At 48.0% G+C, this 22,064-nt stretch overlaps 1 protein-coding gene across 1 annotated transcript; it reads right to left on the bottom strand.

The window, feature by feature from the left end:
* Positions 1-216: 216 nt before the first annotated feature.
* LOC122376353 (galactokinase-like) lies at positions 217-20,990 on the bottom strand. The gene is made up of 9 exons (XM_043356173.1): positions 20,878-20,990; positions 7,459-7,650; positions 6,009-6,198; positions 4,332-4,461; positions 2,883-3,008; positions 2,329-2,510; positions 1,775-1,925; positions 1,370-1,490; positions 217-995 (listed from the first exon to the last, which is right to left on the bottom strand). Exons 2-9 carry the CDS (start codon positions 7,618-7,620, stop codon positions 882-884), a joined length of 1,176 nt encoding a protein of 391 aa, XP_043212108.1. The 5' UTR covers positions 7,621-7,650; positions 20,878-20,990; the 3' UTR covers positions 217-881.
* Positions 20,991-22,064: the final 1,074 nt, after the last annotated feature.

The raw sequence follows: 22,064 nt of genomic DNA, 5'->3' as shown, positions 1-22,064 counted from the left end.
TGGGGGGGGCCAAAAGATATGTTGGCCCCCCCTTTCAGGCTTTTGGGGGGGGGGCCATGGCCCCGGTGGCCCCCCCCCCTGGATCCGCCAGTGGATGCCGCGTATTCCCTTACTTTTCCCCCGTTCACTTGACAGCGCGCTGGACAGCTGCTTATCACCTCGGCTTTTCTGGCTTTCGTTCACCGGATTTCGTCGTTGACACTTAGACCAATTTCGTTTTTATCGTGTATCATTGTCCATTTATTCGGCACATCACTCTAGCAATATTTGCACCATTCAACCAATCACAAAAACGGCGATGATTGTATCACCAATCAAAACATTCGCTGCTTTGAAACGGACAACGTTCAATGTAATGCACACTAGAAACAATGACTAGCTGCTCGTAATTTCAATGTGACTAGCCGACTACAAATACTGAAACTGTCATGACTTTGTAAGTGTTGGGATAACACTGGTCGTGGGTCAGAAAATATCCAACAAACTTACACTGCTACCGTGCAGTGTGCGTGCACTAAAAATACAATATCTCATAGTCATATTTGACAAATACTTCAATGGCAGAGCACACATTTCCCCAAAATACTGACACAAACTAATGTGTAGCAAACCTACACGCACAGCTATATTCTGCAGCAGTGGCGGGTCCAGGGGGGGGGGGCGAAATGGGCATTTGCCCCCCCCCCCAAACGGCATGATTTTAACATTACGCCTATGGACGATGCATGGAAAGAATCGATAAATTGTTATGGTTTGCCCCCTCCAAAACTCTGAGCTGGATCCGCCTCTGATCTGCTGCACTGCATTTGATAATCCCGCTACATTGTTCTAAGGAGCTAGACTGCAGCGACACCTATACTAACACAGCAGCGACACCTATCTTAGGCGGATATGACGGTGGCGCCATCAGCCGGACGGCAAACGTAAAAGGTGGCGCTGCCGGCGTACTCACTCTTGAGCTTCTCAATGCACGCATCCACGGCAGTTCCTTTCAGCTGAAATTAAATGGGAAGCATGGGATCAGGAACATGGGAGCTTACAAGCGGATATCGAAAACCGGGCAACTAACATCAGTGACAGCACATCCCTCCCAAGTAAGTAGGTGCTCTAGTTAAATATGTGACAAACTAACTAACGCCTAGTGACCCGAGGTCCCTGACCTCAGACTTTGTGGTCAGTTGAGCACAACGAGTCAACGACCGTCTGACAAGGTACTGGAATCGTCTGTCAACCTGGAATGATTGGAAGCTTCGCATACAATCGCCACAAATGATAGTCAACCAAAACCCGTCAGACATCCCATAATCTATCTCACGCCAGCCTTCCCCGAGGCCAACTACACTTTAGGTACTCCGACGCATCTACGTACCAGCGTGACGGTGCACCCTCCGAACCCCCCTCCAGTCATCCGGGATCCGAATACCCCCTCAACTGCAGCGGCGATCCGCTGTAGATGGTCCAGCTCCGCGCACGACACCTCGTAATCGTCCCTAAAAAAAATATACGACATCAACGACACCTCGAAATTATCCCTGGAAAACATGAAACTTGTATATAAACGGCAACCCTAAATCGGCTTGAAATAAGGGGATAGGTATACAACAGTAGTGACAACTCAAAAGCGTCTCCGAAAAAAAAAATGTAGGAGACATTGCATAAGAGCTGCTTCAAAATCGTCCAGATGATTGAAACGGATGTCGAAAGGGATGATTGAAATGTTAGCTTAGGAGCCAGTTATGCGTGCGGGGGGGGGAGGGTAACACTTGCCCCGTACCTAAGCGATGCGTGGCTTTCATTCATCAGTTTTCCCGCTGTGACGTAGTCGCCCTTTTTGAAAGCCTCAGCAGCCGCCTCTGTCCGGGCTATCTCAGTGATCACGTGACGAGCGCGACGGTAGTCTTCTTCGGAAATGTCACCTTGTCGCTCTGGAATAGGACAGAAGCAATCATGAGAAAGAGACCAAAGTGTCAATAGATAAACCCCCGGAAGATAATCAAGCACTCACTCCCCGGGCCTTAGGTCGGCTGGAAACAGCATCAAGTTTTATCATCGTTCAGCGGAGTCAATAACGCAGATTTTCCTTTTATCTGAAAGCCTTCCGGACATGCTGAGAACATGACATCGACAGGCTATGAGTCAATACAAGCATGACAAGAATACTTGCTGCTAAGAACTTCGCATTATAAAAGTGAGTTTTGTGACTTTCGTGCACGTCAATAGGCACCAATTCGATCGACACCTCTTCACATCGAGGCATAGGTACAGGCGGCAACTGTATCAACAAATTTATCAACTGAGGCAGCAACTGTATCATGATATTGTGCTCACCTTTTAGAAGTTCCATGGTGGCTTCTCGCAGTGATTTGACCCCGAGTACTTTAGCTGTTTCGAAGCAGGCTCTTCGTCGGCTGGGGTATTCTGAGCCAGTCAGTGTGTGGCGAACATTGGAGTTGGTAATCAACACTGCCACCTGGTGGTCGGCTAGTGGAACTAGAGTTGACTCCAGAGACCTGTAGGCGGCAGGGCGGGCCTGTGCTAGAACGCATCGCTATCGGCCCGGTCTATGGAATGCTCGATCGATCGTACATCGTATGACTGTCGAATGTGAGAGAACACGAACTTTGAGAGACTACGTAAAGTTGCGTTTTAATAGCCTTTACCACTTCTAAATAATTCGTGTTGCAGCTTCATGCTCCCCATCGAGGTCCCCTTTCTGGTCAGTGCGTCTCTTGACTCGCATAGTGCTGATTGATGTGAATTAACAAATTGACTTTGCAATAAACCACATGATTTTTTGTGAAGCAGATAAGTGACAACGTCACAACGAGTTCAACACAACAAACGATACAACACGCACCATCCCAAAATCCACATCAATTCACCTGCAGTCAATGAGCAGCGCGTTGTCCTTTCGACCCATGGCCGAAATGAACTGGTCCATAATGCCGCAGGGCATTCCGGGAAACTCGTGTTCTGCTTTCTGACACTGCAGCGCCTTTTCGCGCAGGCTGGCAAAGGAGAAAAGACGTCAGAAAAACGACATTAGATTGACATGCTGAAGAAGGGACTTTTATCGTGTGTCGAGTGGTAAGGTAAAGCATAAAATTAAATAACCCGGCAGTTGCTGGGGCATTTCGCCACCCACCGTTTGCTGGGGGGGGGGGGCGTTAAACGCCCCCAGCCGATAACTCGAGAACCAATAGGCGCAGCGAAACGCACGAGGCGGCAAACGAAAGAACGCGACGAGACGCTTCAGATGAGTACTTTAAAGTTGAATTTTGAGGTCACAGGTCGGGTCAAGGTCAGGTCAAACACCTGAAATCGGGCTTTCAGTAGCATGGATTTCAGGACTTCGCAATGGGCGCCTCTCGTCATAAACTCTGCCAAAACGGTGCACAATCCATCATATAAGGCCTACAAGAGTGTCAGCTCCATGCAGGGGTCAGTCAAGCATAGGTCAGGGTCAAGGTCAGGTCAACCGGGTAGGCACATATCCCCGAAAATCAAAACTGATATTCGCAGCCTGTGACCCATGTTTTATGGGTAATTTGGGGCGTAGAACACGATGGTGACATTCATTTTATCATATGTGTACGTGCTTGGCTCAAAAACTTCAATTTAAGAAATGCAATCATGGTCGTGAAGTAGTCACGAGAAATTGCCAAGATTCAGTTCAAGATTTTGGAAAATGCAGAACGATAATCAATAATCGAAGATAGCCATTTGATTTTTCATGGTATTGGCAGTCTAATGAAGTTTACGGCATGTCTGTCCGTCTATTCTGTGATTTTATATGATTTTTTGAACATATGCCGTTTTGGTCGAAAACTCAGAAATCATGACGTCACTAAAACCTTGTTATCTCAAAAGTTTTCCGACTGATTTTTTTGAAACTTTGTCACAATAAACTTCAATCAATTCCCTACAGGTACGCAAAATTTGGTGCGCCTGCGGCGCGCCGTTTTTATGCTATGGCCCGGCGAAAAAAGTGGGGGCGTTTAACGCCCCCCCCCAGCAACTCGCGGGATAAAATAAGCGCTAGTCCATTTATTCAGATCCAACTTAGCTCTGATCAGATCCTGTTCATTTTCAACAAAAATACTAAACAAATGCACATAGGAAGTCGTCAGTATTACCTACATATCTAGTATCTACCAAAACTATCAATTTACTTCCGCAGTGGTGGTCGATTACGATTAGGCGATACGCAAACAGACTCATTTCAAGTCACCAATCACATTGTTGTCAGATTATCAACAAACCATCGTGAAGCCAACTCGCCTTCCTGTGTTTATGTCACCTTTTCGGATCTGTTTAACCACCAGCTCTACCTTTCTGCCTTTCGTCCAGTGAGTGCCTCGAGGAAGGTATACATGGCCACCTCTAGAGAGGCAGAACTGGAGAGACCCGCTCCCAGAGGAACGGTCGAGGCCAGCACCGCTTCGAAAGGCACCACGCCGCCTGAAAAAGAGAGTACCCAATCGATTGACGGAACGAGACGATAAAACTTCTAAGGATAACGGCTGTAGGGTAAATGCGAGAAAATGCCTTGAAGTTAGTAACATGGGTAGTGCTGAGATGAGAAAACGCGATCACAGTGCAGCTTGCAAAATATTTGCAGGTCGATTGCCTACTGCCCAGGTATGGAATATGCTTCTGCATTACATTAAATTTCTAAGAACCAATACAAGTGGAAACACAACTTATTTCACTATCTGATCAATTGCCTGACAATAGTTCCTGACACGGACAATGTCAGACAAGACAATCAGTAAGACTTCACGTTAGCGTTTACGTGTCATTAGCTTCAACGGACCGAAACCATTCGACGCAATAACATCAATCTCAAACGCATTAGTAATCAATCAATTTGATTTCAAAGCCTTAAAATTCTGGGCACTCAATCGCAGCTGTGACAATATCAAGCCACGCTACAGTTCAGGTTAGCTTTCTTTGAGCCACAATCTGAGCGGACAGAACCCGATTTCAGCAGAATCCCATTGTTGAGATGAATGATATGCTATTAGAATTACAAAAGTCCAGAACTGTGTCTTTATACAATGCCATGCCACGCTCAACATCTCATGTTGAGGGCATTGAAACAGATCGGTTCGACTTAGTAAATCAACTTCGTGACAACTTAGAGGCATAAGAAATGACGCCACTCGCCATTTCTTATGCTTGCGGCAAAGCGCTGCGGAATTAATTGAAAAACGAACATAAAAACAAACGCATAAAATCTCAATAATGGCCTCATCAGATCGAAAACGCAATGTTAATCGTTAATGTTCGATAATGAGGATAATTATGGTATCCATAACGTAATTAATCGCACAATGACATCGAATACACCTGTCCACAATGTTGAGGAACATCGGTACATCATACAGAAGCCGGGCACCGCGCAATCAGACCTCCCCTCTCCCCCCCCCCCCCGCACACTCAACCCCGCCCCAGGACCAAACCAACACGTGGTGCGGCCGAGGCACAGTTGGCCGCCAGCCAAGTCGCTTGTTTGATCAGCTCTGTTGTCATAGTAGCCATTCGGTTGACAAAGTGAACACTGAACAGCTAGCTGGCCAGTCAGGGACAGAGTAACGAGATGATGTCAAGTGGTTGCATGATAGCGTAAAATGGTGTGGTCACGTGATTGGGTGATAGGCATTGGGTAAATATTAGACGTAGTACTCGAATGATAGCACTAAGGGCTGAGGAGTGAGGACATTATTTGAGTGTTTGCCAAATGCCAATAACTTTTCTTACGAAATAGTGATATGGATAAGTACCTGCAATTAAGTAGTCAAATGTTGAGCAATCTGCAGAAAAAAAAAAACTACGAAAACATTTTGGATGAATTGCTGTATAATTAAAACGTATTTCATGATGATGCTTGTTTCCGAGTTAGGTATGTACTGCCGATAAACACGGTTAGGTACTAAAAACTTTTGAGCTGAAGGTTTTAAATTCTGACCATGGATACTATTTTTACGTTATACCTGCCTGCCTACCTTTGAAGTTGGCCACCACCCCTTTAACGTAGTTGGACCAGGCCGGGGGTCCCGGCCGGAGCGGCGCCTCTTCTGTCGGCAGGTCAAAGGTCACCGATAGGGGCGCGTCGGCCCCGGCCGCCAGGGTGGTCACGTGACACTGGTCCGAGTCAGAGCGGCCACCGACCACCACCGTCACCAGGGGAAGCGCCTGAGGGCAGGGGAAAGGTCACGGGTCAAACGTCAGAGGTCAAAATGCAGAGGGCAGGGCAGATGTCATATGTTGTGCCAGGTCACAGGAAAGATCACGGGGATCAGAGATTAGAGCGAGCGTCTGAACTCTGAGGTGAAGGGTCAGAAGAAACAGGTCACAAGTCAGCGATCAGGGACTAAAGGTAAGAGGTCAGCAATCAAGAATCAGAGGTCATAGGTTAGTGGTAAGAGGTCAGAGATGAGAGGCAGCGCCTGAGGGCATAAGAGGCCACAGGTCAGACGTCAAAGGTTGGAGGTCAGAAGACAGAGGCTGCAAGTCACATGTCAGAGTTCAGAGGTCATCAGTTACAGGTCAGATGTGATTTGAAAGGTGAAAGGTCAGAGGTCTGAGGCAGCACCGCTTGCGTGTATCTCGTACGAAGAGTCAGCACGCACCGTTTAGTTCGCTCATAGATACAATGTCCCTGATAATTACTTCGTGTAAAAACAACGCACACTCCGCACTGATAAGATAGGCCAAGATCGGGAGCGATTGGAAAGATCAATATCGCCCGATCGCCGACGCCACAGAATAAAAAGTCACTAGGGAAGCACGTCAACATCGCTGAATTGAAGTCTGGTCTATTTGAGAGTTGAGCAACTGAAATCGACATAAAAAGGAAATCATACAACACTGTTCGCGGAGGCAAAACAAGCAGGCTGTCAGTGGTCAGATAGTTATGACGGATCAAAGAGAAATTTATGATTGCATTAGAATTTTGTCCTTGATCCGTCATATCTGAACGATTGTCAACCTGAGGTTTTCACTTCTGTGACAATGCTCTCTTTGACTGTTTTTTTTTTTTTGTAACGGTGAAACGCTGTTATCAACACTCGCTGCGAAATAATAATGGCATCGACGTAACTAAAATTCATGATCGACAGCGCGATTCATACGAAGTCCAATAGGTATGCTGTTACCAGCAGACGTAACCATCCAAAGGAGTTCATTATATCACTAAACAAGCTCCAAACAATCATTCCTAAGCAGTAGCGGCGGAACACCCTCAGGGGGGGGGGGGGGGCACTGCCGACTTTTGGTCCCATTCTTTCCATGCAACGCCCATAGGGCTAATGTTAAAATGCCAAAATCAAAGGGGGGCACGGTGCCCCGGTGCCCTCCCTGTTCCGCCGCCTATGTTCCTAAGTCCAAACCAAGCCAACATACACGTTACACAATTACACCATGCAGCCCGATATGCGGAAACTGGAAACTCACCATTGGAAACACGAGTCCCTCGTTGTAATCGGTATGCTCCCCGATCAGGTTGACCCGCCCCGGAGCACAGGCCATCACCGCGGCTTCGTGGCCGTATTTGCCACGGAAGGCTGACTTGGCGAGCTCCAAAAGCACCTCCAGAGGTGGGATTTCTTCAGCCATTGTTGAAGGGTGATTTGAGTGTTGTAAGGTCTATAAAAGGTCAGAGCGTAAGAAAAGAAAAGGGTAAACGAGTTAGTAAATGACGACGGGTGTCTGAAATACGAGCTTCCTAGTAGTAAAGGACTGTAGAATGTAGACCTATAAAAAGTTTATTTTTGCGATGCGACGATGTTCACGAGAATGGGAAGGTTTTCAAATGTTTGAATGACTCTGGCGCAATATCAGTTCAGTTGGGGAAACTACGAGGAGCCAAACAAAAATTGGATTAGCCAATCAGCGGCTGGAGTGGGCGGGGCGATGACCATATATGGTCATAAAATCAGACAACTTCATCTTTTCAATGAATTTTAGCATTCAAATGAAAAAATAAGGCATAAGAATGTTTTTTAACCACACAAGGCCTACACTCACCCGGTGCATAATTAACTGGCGGCTCTAAATCGCAGAGTTACAACGCAAGGTCAAACCGTGATTGGCAAATATGGCGGATTGAAACAGACGCGCCAAAAAATATAAGCAGTACCGTGGTTTAAAAATGTCATTATTTTTATCATTTTGTTTATGGTTTTTCTAATTGTAGTTAAGTTATTATTTAAGAATTAAATATTTTTGTCTATTGTAACTAAATTAAATCTTTTAACAATTTTCTTTCATAAAACCAATCCATTTATTGAATGGCCAGCTGATTGTGACGCCCAGAACCTGCAGAAAAGCTGTTTTCCTATCGCCATTTTCGAGTCAATTCGCCGAATTTAATCAAATCACACTAATTCCTAGTGAAAAATGGAAGCCTTTTCTCTCCAATAAGTGGACGCGATACCGCAAATATCGGCTTGTTATACCGTTTTTCACCCTTAGTAGCGGGGGCTGCATTTATGCCCATATCAGTCGGTGACACATGTGGGAATACGATTCAACCCTCATTCGACTTTTTTGCGCTCGAATTCGACTTTGCGCAAAATAAAACGACAGCGCTTAAAAGCGACAGTTGCCGCAAATTGCACACTCAAACTGCGCTGAAATACGACATTTCTTTCATGTCGCAAAATCTTCAAAGTTATGCATTCTAGGAAGCTCGCTGCAATGAAAAGAGGTAAATTTAGCCCCCCGGAATATGTGATAGTATCAGGACACTGTTTGATTCCGCCACAAATGAGAAAAACGCGATGCAGAACGATGCGGTGAAACTGCGCTCATTCGCGACAAATCGTGGGTAAATTGCGCCTGTATTCAACAGTCCTGTTGGAGCCTGAGTGGTCGAGCACTTTCCGTTTTTCTGTTCTCATTCGTTTATTTCGTAACCAATCTTTAAAAAATGATGCTCATTTGAAAGAGATTTTCTCGCTCGTCATTTCTGATGCATAATGCATACATTTGGTACATCACACTCACAACCATATGTACTTGAATTTTCAGATGAAGGATTTTGCCGCGAAGACGGAGTGGGTGTCGTATACCTTACCTAGATGTTGAGCTGGAATTCGGTGAACAAGTTTTTTTTAAAATAATGACCTGAAGGTGACCCAAACACTTTTAATTGATAGGTGTGTTTGCAAAACGCATTCCGACAGCTTTTTTTTTTGCTTTTAACACTGTATTTTTCTCGAAATACCTGTTTGAATAATTTTCCCGAGTCGACTTCAGGCGCAATTATCAGACACTTAGCCTAAAAACGACACTACCGAGTCAGATAAAAGCGCACTGCGCCATTTTACGACACTCTGCAGTATGATTCGAGCGCATATGCGCCCTTTCCAGACACTTTTATGTTTGATTTGGGCGCATTGCACTTACACTTGACGGCACAATTTACTTGACAGAGGCGGCTTCAGCCACTGGTTTTGTGGATTTAATGCCTTTTATGCTATACTTTAGCATGTTTAGATGTTAACGATCAGTTTTGTTGTATTTACTCTATGCACATACTTACCTGTTGCTTGCGCGGGACCCCTCTTCATTAGGCCTGTTATGCGTAAAGTATTAGCGGAGGGGATTTCCTTCGCACTGGTGTATGTGTTGCCAAATGAGTCCGTGTGGCGCTCAGCTGGTCGGTGTTGGCCGAGATATGAATGCATAGGTGTATGCAAGGCGGCTCCAGTGGCGGTCGCAGGGGGGGGGGGGCGGGGGGGCATCAGGGCCATGCCCCCCAAAAGGCATATCAGGGGGGCATCATATCATTTGCCCCCCCCCCCAAACAACCGATGGGCCCCCATGGCTGTATGGGGCCCTGGCCCGTATTCGATTGTCACGAGGCTCGAGAAACCCACGCCAGCTATTAACAGCTCCTATACCAGTCTTTGAGGGTCTTACACTGACCTCTGAGAGCCCTTCAGTGGCGGTCAAGCGTCCACATTGACCGCTGAGGACCCACATTGACCTCTGAGGGCCCTCCACTGGCCTTTAAGGGCCCCTAAACCGGCCTCAGGGGCCCATCCGGCGTCTGATAGCCTCACGCCGGCCTCTGGTGGCCTCATTTCTGTCTCTCTAGTCCCAAGACTAGCCTTTAAGTGCCTCTGAGGGCCCCGCACTGGATTCTGAAGACCCGATGTCGGCCTCTAAGAGCCCGCATCGGCCTCTGGGGGCCCATTTTGGCCTTTGAGGGCCCTCCGCTGGTCTCTGGGGTCCAACGCCGGCCCATGCCGGCCTTTAAGGGCCCCACACTGACCTCTAAGGGCCCCATGCTGGCCTGTAAGGACCCACATTAGCCTCTGAGGGCCCCTGCACTGGATTCTGAAGACCCAATGCCGGCCTCTCAGGGCCCGCATCGGCGTCTGAGGGCCCATCTTGGCCTTTGAGGGCCCTCCACTGGCCTCTGGGGTCCAACGCCGGCAAATGCCGGTCTTTTAGGGCCCCACACTGACCTCTGAGGGCCCATGCTGGCCTGAAAGGACACACATTAGCCTCTATGGGCCCCGCACTGGATTCTGAAGACCCCATGCCGGCCTCTAAGGGTCAGCATCGGCTTCTGAGGGCCCATCTTGGCCTTTGAGGGCCTTCTGTTGGCCTCTGGGTTCCAACGCCGGCCAATGCCAGTCTTTTAGGGTCCCATTCTGACCTTTGAGGGCCCCATGCCGGTCTGTATGGGCCTACATTAGCCTCTGAGGGCCCCCCGCACTGGATTCTGAAGACCTGATGCCGGCCTCTAAGAGCCCGCATCGGCTTCTGAGGGCCTATCTTGGCCTTTGAGAGCCTTCTGTTGGCCTCTGGGGTCCAACGCCGGCCCATGCCGGTCTTTTAGGGCCCCACACTGACCTCTGATGGCCCGTGCTGGCCTGTAAGGACCCACCTTAGCCTCTGAGGGCCCCGCACGGGCTTCTGAAGACCTGATGCCGGCCTCTAAGAGCCCGCATCGGCCTCTGGGGGCCCATTGAGGGCCCTCTGCTGGTCTCTGGGGTCCAACGCCGGCCCATGCCGGCCTTTAAGGGCCCCACACTGACCTCTAAGGGCCCCATGCTGGCCTGTAAGGACCCACATTAGCCTCTGAGGGCCCCTGCACTGGATTCTGAAGACCCAATGCCCGCCGCTCAGGGCCCGCATCGGCGTCTGAGGGCCCATCTTGGCCTTTGAGGGCCCTCCGCTGGCCTCTGGGGTCCAACGCCGTCCCATGCCGGTCTTTTAGGGCCCCACACTGACCTCTCAGGAATCCATGCTGGCCTGAAAGGACACACATTAGCCTCTATGGGCCCCGCACTGGATTCTGAAGACCCCATGCCGGCCTCTAAGGGTCCGCATCGGCCTCTGGGGGCCCATCTTGGCCTTTGAGGGCCCTCGGCTGGCCTCTGGGTTCCAACGCCGGCCAATGCCAGTCTTTTAGGGTCCCATTCTGACCTTTGAGGGCCCCATGCCGGTCTGTATGGGCCCACATTAGCCTCTGAGGGCCCCCGCACTGGATTCTGAAGACCCGATGCCGACCTCTAAGGGTCAGCATCGGCTTCTGAGGGCCCATCTTGGCCTTTGAGGGCCTTCTGTTGGCCTCTGGGGTCCAACGCCGGCCCATGCCGGTCTTTTAGGGCCCCACACTGACCTCTGATGGCCCGTGCTGGCCTGTAAGGACCCACCTTAGCCTCTGAGGGCCCCGCACGGGCTTCTGAAGACCTGATGCCGGCCTCTAAGGGCCCGCATCGGCCTCTGAGGGCCCATCTTAGCCTTTGAGGGCCCTCTAATGGCCTCTGGGGCCCAACGCCGGCCCATGCCGGCCTTTAAGGGCCCACACTGACCTCTAAGGGCCCCATGCTGGCCTGTAAGGACCCACATTAGCCTCTGAGGCCCCTGCACGGGATTCTGAAGACCCAATGCCGGCCGCTCAGGGCCCGCATCGGCGTCTGAGGGCCCATCTTGGCCTTTGAGGGCCCTCCGCTGGCCTCTGGGGTCCACCGTCCAACGCCGGCCCATGCCGGTCTTTAAGGGCCCCACACTGACCTCTGAGGACCCCATGCCGGCCTGAAAGGACACACATTAGCCTCTATGGGCCCCGCACTGGATTCTGAAGACCCCATGCCGGCCTCTAAGGGTCCGCATCGGCCTCTGGGGGCCCATCTTGGCCTTTGAGGGCCCTCTGCTAGCCTCTGGGTTCCAACGCCGGCCAATGCCAGTCTTTTAGGGTCCCATTCTGACCTTTGAGGGCCCCACGCCGGTCTGTATGGGCCCACATTAGCCTCTGAGGGCCCCCCGCACTGGATTCTGAAGACCCGATGCCGACCTCTAAGGGTCAGCATCGGCTTCTGAGGGCCCATCTTGGCCTTTGAGGGCCCTCTAATGGCCTCTGGGGCTCAACGCCGGCCCATGTTGGTCTTTTAGGGCCCCACGCTAACCTCTGAGGGCCCCATGCTGGCCTGTAAGGACCCACATTAGCCTCTGAGTGCCCAATTCGGTTTCTGATGGTCTCAAACTGCCCTTTGCAGGTCTTGTACTGGTCTCTGAGGGCCCTAATTTTGCCCCTAAGGACCCAAACCAGCCTTTAAAGGTCCCACACCGGCCTCTGATGGTCCCAATTCCTATTTCTGTCTTTGGGACCCAAACTGACCCTTATGTGCCTCTGAGGGCAGCGTACTGGCTTCTGAAGGATCGATGCCGGCTTCTGAGGACCCATAACGGTCTTTAAGTGCCTCATACCGACACCTGAGGCCCCACACTAGCCTCTGAGGGGCCCCAAACTGGCCTATGAGGTCTCTACACCGGCCACTGATGGCCCTATTATGTTCTCTGGGGGGCTCAAGCCTTACCTTTGGGCGTCACGCACTTGCCTCTGAAGGCCCACATCAGCCTCTGGGGCCCTACCTTGGGCCTTTGCCCTTTGATGCCCTTCGCTGACCCTTGGGTCTAACACCGGCCTCTGGGGGGTCTGACACCGTACTCTAAGGGCCCCATTGCAGCCTCTAGGCGATAGGTATCGCCGAAGCGCTATCGATGGGCCCATAAGGGCGCTGTACGGTGAGGAGGGCGCTATAATACAATAAGGAGGGCGCTGACAGGTCAGGAGGGCGCCGGCAAGTGTGGAGGGCGCAGAAAGATCAGGAGGATGCTGTGTGGTAAGGACCATGAAGGCGCCGACTGGTCAGCCCAGAGGGCGCCGAATGTGAAAAGGGCGCCGGCAGGCCATAAGAGCGCTGAATGGCGAGAAGGGCGCCGACAGATCAGAAGGGCGCCGAACAGACAGAAGGGCGCTGAAGATGATGCCAGGGTGCTAGATGGTCAGGAGATTGGGGGTGGATGTCTGGCAGTTCAGGATTGTGGGTGCATCTTCACCCACAAAGAGATATAAAATTGTAAACCTGGGCGCCAGTGCCGCATGGTGTACCGCAATGGCTAACCGTCGAGGGCGCCTAGAGTGCTGGACATTAGAAAGGCGCCTTCGGCGCCCCGAAATGATCGTGGAAGGCGCCATCCAGTGAGGGCGCCTACTAGATTTGGGGGGGGGGGCTAAAGCCCAGTGTGCCCCCCCCCCTTGGCTGCGCCCCTGTTTAGAGCGTTTTACTGTTGTGTTTTCTATCAAGATAAGGTCGATGAGATTGTTGCCTGTGCCCGCGTTATGTACCTACCTACTGTGCGCGGCCGTCTGATCCTTGCGGAGCGGACGACCATTGACGTCATTTCGTCAGCTGAGCAAATGTAAACAAACCTACTGACGAGTTAACCCCCTAATATACGGCCTTGGACGATAAACCGATTAATGAATATTGTCCTGGGCCCTGGCCCCTGTCTCACCGCCCGACGCTGCGCGCGCTGGGAGCTAAGGCATACCCCTGACGTCACTCGAATGACGTTGCGAGCGATCTGTTAGCTTATGATGAATCGCGTTCGGAACAGAGGTCCTAAGGAACCAAGTACAAAGAGAACAGAAGAGAATATACCCGAATTTTTGCTATTTGTCATTTTATTCAGATTTCATTGAGGATTCGGTCAATTAAAAATATGCTCATAATCATCAATATGATTTTCCTCACTACGCTAAACTCTCTTAAAGAACAGGTTTGAGTTTGAATGCTGCTAGCGTGCTGGCGGAGCGGCGCGCTAGCGTTTTGCGATGACGTCATAGCTTAGCGTCAGAGTGAAGTTTGTTGATATTGCCATGGAAACCCAACGCGCCGACGCGCGCAGCGCACTCAGCGATCTGCTGTGAAACACCACCCTGGAGTCAAGGTCACTGGAGTAATTGGGAGACATTTTCACTGAAGTTCCTCTACGTCATTAACGCCTTTGGTTTCACACTCGAACGCCGTCAACAGCCACAGTATCTATAATAGGGCAAAGTTTCCCGAGTATTTCATGATAGTAACTACAGAATGCAGATGGACCAGAGACATGCGATCAGCAGCTCATGACTATGACATTCGGTTGAAATAAATCAACCACCAATGAAGTCATAGCCTACGATTAGGCAGCCCAATTCAAAGAAGATATGGAGCCGTAGATTTGTGGACGGCTCCGGCTCCGGTTGAGTACCTAGGCTCTTATTGAGCTTCGGACGCCACAAACCATTTGCTACTTCTTCCCCACTTTCTTAACCCCCCCCCCCTTCCTCCCTGATTCCGCCACTGGCGGTTTCTGTCGCCTGCCGGCGCAGATGGAATGGGTGCGCTCGGACGGCTCAGTCGACTGTTGTTGCAAAGCGCAATTTGTTAAAATATGTGCAATTCTAACGCCGAATTAATTCGAAAAAGTGTCGAATGCCAAATCGTCTCCTGACTACAATGTTTGATGGATTGGCAATATCGTTGGTACCGAAGCATTATGAAACATTTATCTCGCTTTATTGAAGAGAGCAGGTTAAACTGAGCACGTTTATTGTCTTTAATTGCGTACAACTCTCGGTTCGATATAAGCGCACTCTGTCTATTGAAAGCGCACCTCTAGGTCACGTGACTGGGGTGTGTCACGTGATTGCGCTTAAAACCGAAATCGGCGTCACATGTGGGAAATAAGCTAAAATTAGAGCGCTCTATTTATTGCTCCCGCTACTTCAACGTCTCCCATAGGGTCCTGTGTTGAGCTGGTGTCGAGGCTCTAAAAATGACGCCGATTTTTGCACCCTTCTCACGAAAACCGCTCGGACCGCCTGGAAACTAATTGTTCCGCTCTAAAAATTTCATGATCGACGGAAAAATGAATGAGGAAAAGATTGGTCCTGAAATAATTCTGAACTCCCTGTAGAACATATCGAAATATGGCTGCAAACTAGGAGCACGTCAAAATCGACAAAACAATACAATTAAACTTACCGGGATTTTTTTATTTTCCATGCATCTGTGTATGAAATCAGTCGGTTTTTCGGAAAGATCATCTTCTGTTTTATAAATAATTCCACAGTTGCAATCGAGAAAAAAAAACATTTCTGATGTGACAGCAGTTTTGGCATTGTGCCAGTAGTGTGGCGCGCGCGGTGCTGCGTGGTCGTCGGGACGGAGTTGTGAGTATTTTCGGTGTTTTAAATGGTTGATGGCCATTTGAACCAGCTTTATATTATTTCCTACAAATTTTTGCATCAAATTATTGCTTTGAAAGACCATTGAAACCCCTTATGTCTTCATGAAGCACGATCATATCCATCGTCGACGAAAATGGCGCGGGACTCCATGTGCGTTCCGATCGAAATAAATCGTAAATTAAATAATATTCGATGATAAGTATCATATTCTAGTGACACATTTTCATAAAATAAGGCATAAACTTTGCAAGGAAGTCAACATTGGATAATTGAAATCTTATTTTGCTCACATATCCTTGTAGTAGTCAAATGGCTCAATTGTTAGATAAATATAAGTATATGTTTTGGCTTGATATTTGCTGTGAAACCACCCAGCCACTTGCTGGTTGAGTGGTTTTCTGATAATTACCTGATAATCATTTCTCCTTTTCCTTAAAAGAACCTAAAATTCTTTTCAAAGTAATCCATTTTTAGGAAAAGCGGCTTGCTCATTGACATTTCATGTTCTTGTTTTGTTATTGCTGGCAGTATTTTGATACAATAATGCAATATGAATTTTTTGCAATAATAAAACCTAAGACAAACTTAGTTAATGCGTCAATCAAATACCCAACAGAAAGATTGTGAGTCCTTGTGACGTGAAGTAGAATATTCTATGAATGTGTTATATAGAATATGCCAAATTTTAAATTATTTTTTTTAACAGCCAACAGAAGGGGCTGTTTCAGCAGATAATGTTTGTACCTTATGCATTACCTTTCTTTTCTGCAGGACCATGCTTCCGCTGGGTGGTCGACATTTGCCTCCTGAAGAAGTTGAGCAACATGAAGACCACCAGATGAGGTGTCTGCAGTTCATGTGGAACTCTGCAGACTACAAGTGTTATGCCAACCACAACCAAAGTGCTGTGATCATGGAGGCATGAACCTCATGACAACACTTCAGATTTGCAGTTGTACCAAAGTGTGATTCAAACCACCTGTGGCATCTCACTCAATGTGTGAACAGTGTGATCATTGTGCAGTGTTCAGCTGCAACTAAGACATTTATTAGTGACTTGTTTTGCAATTAGTCACCAAAAGCATTTTTTGGGCTGGCTGCTGTAATTTGTTGTGCACTGCGCAATAGTGGTAGTGTTTTGTCACTTGTCAAGTTGTCAGTTGTGCATGTTGCATGTTTCTCTTCCCTCGGCCCTCATTATCAGTTAAGTGGTGAATTGGCATCACTCAGTCTCCCCAGATCTCCATTGACTGTCTGTCAACCACCTAACTTGAGATGGTATTTGCTAATAGTGTCAGAAAAGAAGTGATTGTAGACATTTTTAGGAATATGAGCTCCGTTTCATACGTGTTCCAGTGGTCATTTTGTCACATGTCCCATAGTGTAATAAATGGAAACTGTTGTTCCCTTTTTGGAGGTACTCGCGGATGCAGAAAGCGTTGGGCCTAATTATTAAACGCACCCTCCTATCAGCGACGCACGAAATCGACAAATATCATCCTTTTTAGAACAGGAGGAAACGAAAACTTGTGAACATAGCATTAGCTGTACCTACAACAGTGCATAAGGAATTGAAATTCTGGGAGTTTTTGAAATTCGGAGAAACTCAAGTTGTCGACAGGTATGCCCCTTGTACGTCAAAGACCGCCTAAAAAACAAACGTCTACAAATGAATGCAGTATTCGTATGTTCGTCGTAATTGCAGCAGCCTAGCAACATGCATTGCGGTCCGATGGCGAATTACACTCGTGCTCAAAAACTATGCCGGTAACTGCCAATGCACTTAGGTCATAGGTGAGGAGAGGAAGGGTTATGTCAAATGTCAACATCATAGAAATGGCTTCATCTGAGCTGTGCCTATTGTACGTAATTCAACCAATCTATGCATTTCGTTTCTTGCAATCTACTCGAGCGTTCACTCCAGCTTCAGAGTAATCATCCCATATTGTACGTCTTAAGATATTGATTTCTATTGCAGTTTGCAATTGCTAGCCACGTCTCACCTCAGTTTGGTGGCCCCGCATCGGCCAACTTATACGGCCTTGCATCGGCCCACTCGGCCGCTCTAAAATTGACTTACGGAGGAGGATGGTGGCTTTTATTTTAGCTTCTCCGCCGACTGCGGGGAGCGCCGTCGCCGAGGTAGGAGCAATAATTAGCTTATTTTTGGGACTAATTTCCACGCTTAATTAACATTTTAATGTTATTTTAATTAATTCATGTTAATCTTTGACGCATTCTCTTTCTATTGATACCATCCACCGGTCTGAGAATTACTGCCTTGCTGCGTAAGGGCCGATAAAAGATCACGCTTTTAGGGGTATCTCTTCAACATGGGGCAGGAGCGATAAATAGAGCGCTCTAATTTTAGCTTATTTCCCTGGTATGTCACCAACTGATATATGGTCATCAAAAGTCCATTTATTGACCAATCCATTTTTTGACATTCGCCTCGTAGTTTCCCCAACTGAGTTTCATGAAGGGAACCAGGGGCCCCTATCAAGTGAACACTTCATAACGTGTAAGAAGTAAAATTGGCATATTTTCAGAATTTGCACAGACAATGCGATGGTTTGGTTGAATATATTATGAGCTACTGGTATAAAATAGGGAAATGTATGATTGTAATATTATTACTTGAATCCTTTTACACATAAACTACTATGCATTTCAGACCCTCTGGAACAGTCCTTTTTGGCTCTTTCTCATTACCTATACGCTTGATTTCAACCAAACTTTGACACAATGAGTTTAAAGGCCCTACCTAATTTTTACTAACATGGTCTTTTAACAAAATATCAAAATGAAAGGCACTTGTCATTGACTTGTAATGGTAAAAATTGATCGGAAAACTCTGCGCCGTGGTAGAGGCTAGCACGGCGTAGCAGCGTCAGCTGTTGCGCCGCAGCTAAGCTCCGCCCACTGCGCCGCGACACCGAGACCGGTCATTCGCCGCTCGGGGTCAGGGCGGTGCGGAGCTCTGGCGGGCTGGAACAAGACACGCGCTAACGCTGGTGTCCTTGCGTGAATATCGTATCTCGCGCGGAGAGAATATAAGGATGAAAAATGCAATGCAGATTGATGTATGTATAAAACGATAAGCACTTCTTCTAGCTACAGATGAAGCACCAGAATGTTATTCCTACAAAATTAGAAGAATCATTTTCAATAATTTATAGCGAGCTTCTCCGCTGCCCTGTTTTCCTACAGACTATGGCGCAGAGTAACGAGACAGAATCTACGTGCGTAGGGTGACATTCAAAGGCCTTATTTAATTGAGGATATCCACATATGTATAGTCGACTACAGAATGATGTTCCACTTTTCACAGGCAATTATTTGCCTGGAATAGTAGGCTGTGCCGCATCACACGGGCTGAGTTCACAAATTATAACTTTGTCGGTTGTCCCAATGCTCATAATCGACACGCTTAATTGCGTGATAACGGCACAACTTAGCGCTCCGGTCAACTGATAGCTTCTGAGGAGTGGAACATCATTTTGTAGTCGACTATACTCGTAGTTGGTTTGTTTTTATTTTTTGAGAATACAATGATATTATTTTTGGGTAAAAATATTCAATATTTCCATAATATTTACACCATGCTTTAACCCTCGCCCGCACATGGGGGGGGGGGGGTGGTTGCCACCCCCCCCCAGGCAGTCTTTCTGCTCTGCACTCAACATTTTTAGAGCTAGACGGCTGATTTTTCGTATAGCTGCTCGCCTATCCTTTCTTGATGTCCACTGAAAATTTCAAGTTTCTGTGATTTTTGGTTTCGGAGATATGACCTTGTTTTTCAGGTCATGTCATGACCCAAATGGCCAATTCTCAACATCTTGCGTTTGCCATGGGCCTTGTGAGCTTTTGACACCCTGATTTCGGCCTTTTTTGCCAGTCTTACCTCCCACCTATCATGGAACATGTTGTTCGACGATGTACAGGGGTCAAGGTCAGGGTCAAGGTCAACCTAGGTCATCTAAGATAATTGCGTTTTAGGCAAGCTGAATTTACTTTTTGTGAAGTTTTTTGACTGCATTTTTGGTAAAAGCTTCTCAGATCATGATTTCATGTGATATGGACCCAAAAACAATCGGTGCACACATCAGTATACACACAGACACACACAGACATACAAACACATATAATTGACCTTGACCTAACTTGACCTGAAATGACCTCAGCAGCAAAATTCTGGTCGGATAGTGTGACAAAGAGGTTCTAGCTGGCTTGGCACCAGAAAACAGCATCGTCATCGGTATTTGATAAGCAGCGCACTTGATATCCAACGGTGACCCAAAACAGCAACATTTTTTAGTTTGACCTGACCTGGAAGGTCAATGACTGACCTGAGAAGGTAAAACTGGGTATCATTGGATTCGTCTCTTCCCAAAGAATCTTTTTGGTCTTTACTGCTAAGCTCTATCTCCAACAGGAACGAAATGGCGCGGGGGGGTGGCAACCACCCCCCCCCCCCATGTGCGTTCTAGGATGGGAAAATGGCATGTGCGGGCGAGGGTTAAGGATACCTATTGTGATAGATCTTAAGGCCGAAAAACAATAAAACAGGGAAAGATAGATAGGATGACTCAATCTGAAAATGTAGATATGCAATGGTATCGAGAGTTAATGATCTCCCATCCTTCATGCCCCCTTGTCAGTCTCTCGTCTATAATCTCTATCTCCGTCACTTATCTCTGGTCTACCATCTTTGTCTGTCTTTCGCGTCTGCCGTCTTTGTCTCCCGTCTCTGCTCTAGAGTTTATGCATACTGTTTGCTGTCCACTATCCACCGTCTACCGTTCGTCTCATTGTTATTTTGTCTCCTCTTCCTTTTTCTTCCTTCCTCTGTCCTTATTCGTTGAACAACTTATTTTAAAGTTCATGACATGCAAGCAAGTGCGCCACTCCGCTGCGCCGCGCGCACCACCCGCACGCCGGCCGGCCAGACTGCGACTGCCGCCGACATGACCCAAGGCTGGAACGCAAGTGGGCGGAGCCTAGCCGCAGCGTGCCAGTGCGTCACGACCAATCAGAGGGGAGATGGCGCCCAATCTGTATCAGCCTCTAAGCAGGCCTCTGACGACCTTTACATTATCATTCAATGACAAGTGCCTTTATTTTTCATTTTTTGTTAATAGACCATATTAATAAAAATTAGGTAGGGATCTCAAACTACCAATGCCAAAATTTCGTTAAAATCAAACGCATATACATCGAGAAATAGCCGAAAAGGACTGTTCCACAGGGTCTGAAATGCATAATATTTCCCTAATCATGAATTATAAACAAGTGACACCCTCAAAAACTCGCCAGTCGGCACTCCAACTCACCTTTCTCAAAGCTTCCACTTCCACTGCGTCAGCCTCAACACACCGAAACGAGTCCCACACCCCCACAACCCCGGCCGGCACTACACAATCGAACCTAATTTCAGCCGCATGGGACCCGCACCCCTGCCTCCTCCGACGATACCGTCTAGCCCCGCCCACTGGCGGTCACGTGACCGGCGCGCTGGAGGCTCGCCCATGTGGAGGACACTCGACAAGGTCATATGACTCGGGGCGAGGGGTGGGGTAGGCTGACGGGGGGGGGGGGGGAGTAGGAGCTGGACGGGAGGCTAAGATTGGATTTCAGGAGTGAATCAAATGTCACGATGCATTGAGGAGCACGATAATTGATCATGGCGACCGGCCTATGAGTGTCTTGGGAAATAAATACACTTCCCTTTCGTCAGCCTTTTATTTTCACGGGTCATTCATGGACTGCGGAATGGCACATCTAAGTTTGTTTTAGGCGCGTAATGCAATTGGAATAGTTAGTTTGTAAGGTCGTATGTCTGCAGCGGTCGCGATATCAGCGGTAGCAAGCGGAAAATGATGCATACCTATTGGATTACCGAATAGGTAAGCGAATGAATCATTATTTTATTCCACCTACCACACTATGTTTTCTGATGGGTATGCTGCATACCGTTTCGTGGTGAGGACAGGTGGATGTAGGTCGAGAGGCTATTTAAATGTAATTAGATTTTGGAAGTCCAAGCGGTTGCATCACCCCAATCCAATGTCTTGCTTTCCTCTTTATCTTGATGTCACGCCTGATGCTGTAGAACAGAATGACCTGACCTGTAGTGTAGCCCAGTATAAAAACGGATTCTGATAAATCCAGATATGAGATGAGAGGGCTGGTGGCGGTTCGACCTTTTTGCTCAGGCTAGAGATGAGAGGGATTGCCGCGCTGGTGGGGTGCGGACAACTGCACTTGGGCTGTGAGCGAGAGCCGAAGGGTAAGTTCATAGAAGTCTGGCTTTTTGTGTTGGTCTTATAATTGTCATAATTTTCATTTTTGGTGGTCTATTGCTTGCTCCCTTAGCTTCTGCTTTGAAAATGCGTTATTAAGCTGTATTTTGATGCATAGATGGATAATTGTGCCGAGTTATGAAGCTCAGGCGCAGCCAATCCGCCCCCGCCTAGCGGTAACTTTGACCTCCGCCGTCTGTTGCGGCTCCAAAGCCAAG

This window comes from Amphibalanus amphitrite, unplaced genomic scaffold (assembly GCF_019059575.1).
Source record: "Amphibalanus amphitrite isolate SeventyFive unplaced genomic scaffold, NRLGWU_Aamphi_draft 002110F_arrow, whole genome shotgun sequence".
Taxonomy (NCBI): Eukaryota; Metazoa; Arthropoda; class Thecostraca; order Balanomorpha; family Balanidae; genus Amphibalanus; species Amphibalanus amphitrite.
The sequence above is the reverse complement of the archived record's forward strand: the minus strand, read 5'-3'. Positions and strand labels throughout refer to the sequence as shown.

Excerpts from the sequence above, each read along its gene's own strand:
- LOC122376353 (XM_043356173.1), bottom strand. The coding sequence starts at position 7,620 with ATGGCTGAAGAAATCCCACCTCTGGAGGTGCTTTTGGAGCTCGCCAAG. Across the intron at positions 6,199-7,458 it reads AGGGACTCGTGTTTCCAATG|GCGCTTCCCCTGGTGACGGT; the intron begins GTGAGTTTCCAG and ends CCCTGCCCTCAG. Across the intron at positions 1,926-2,328 it reads CACCATGGAACTTCTAAAAG|AGCGACAAGGTGACATTTCC; the intron begins GTGAGCACAATA and ends GTCCTATTCCAG.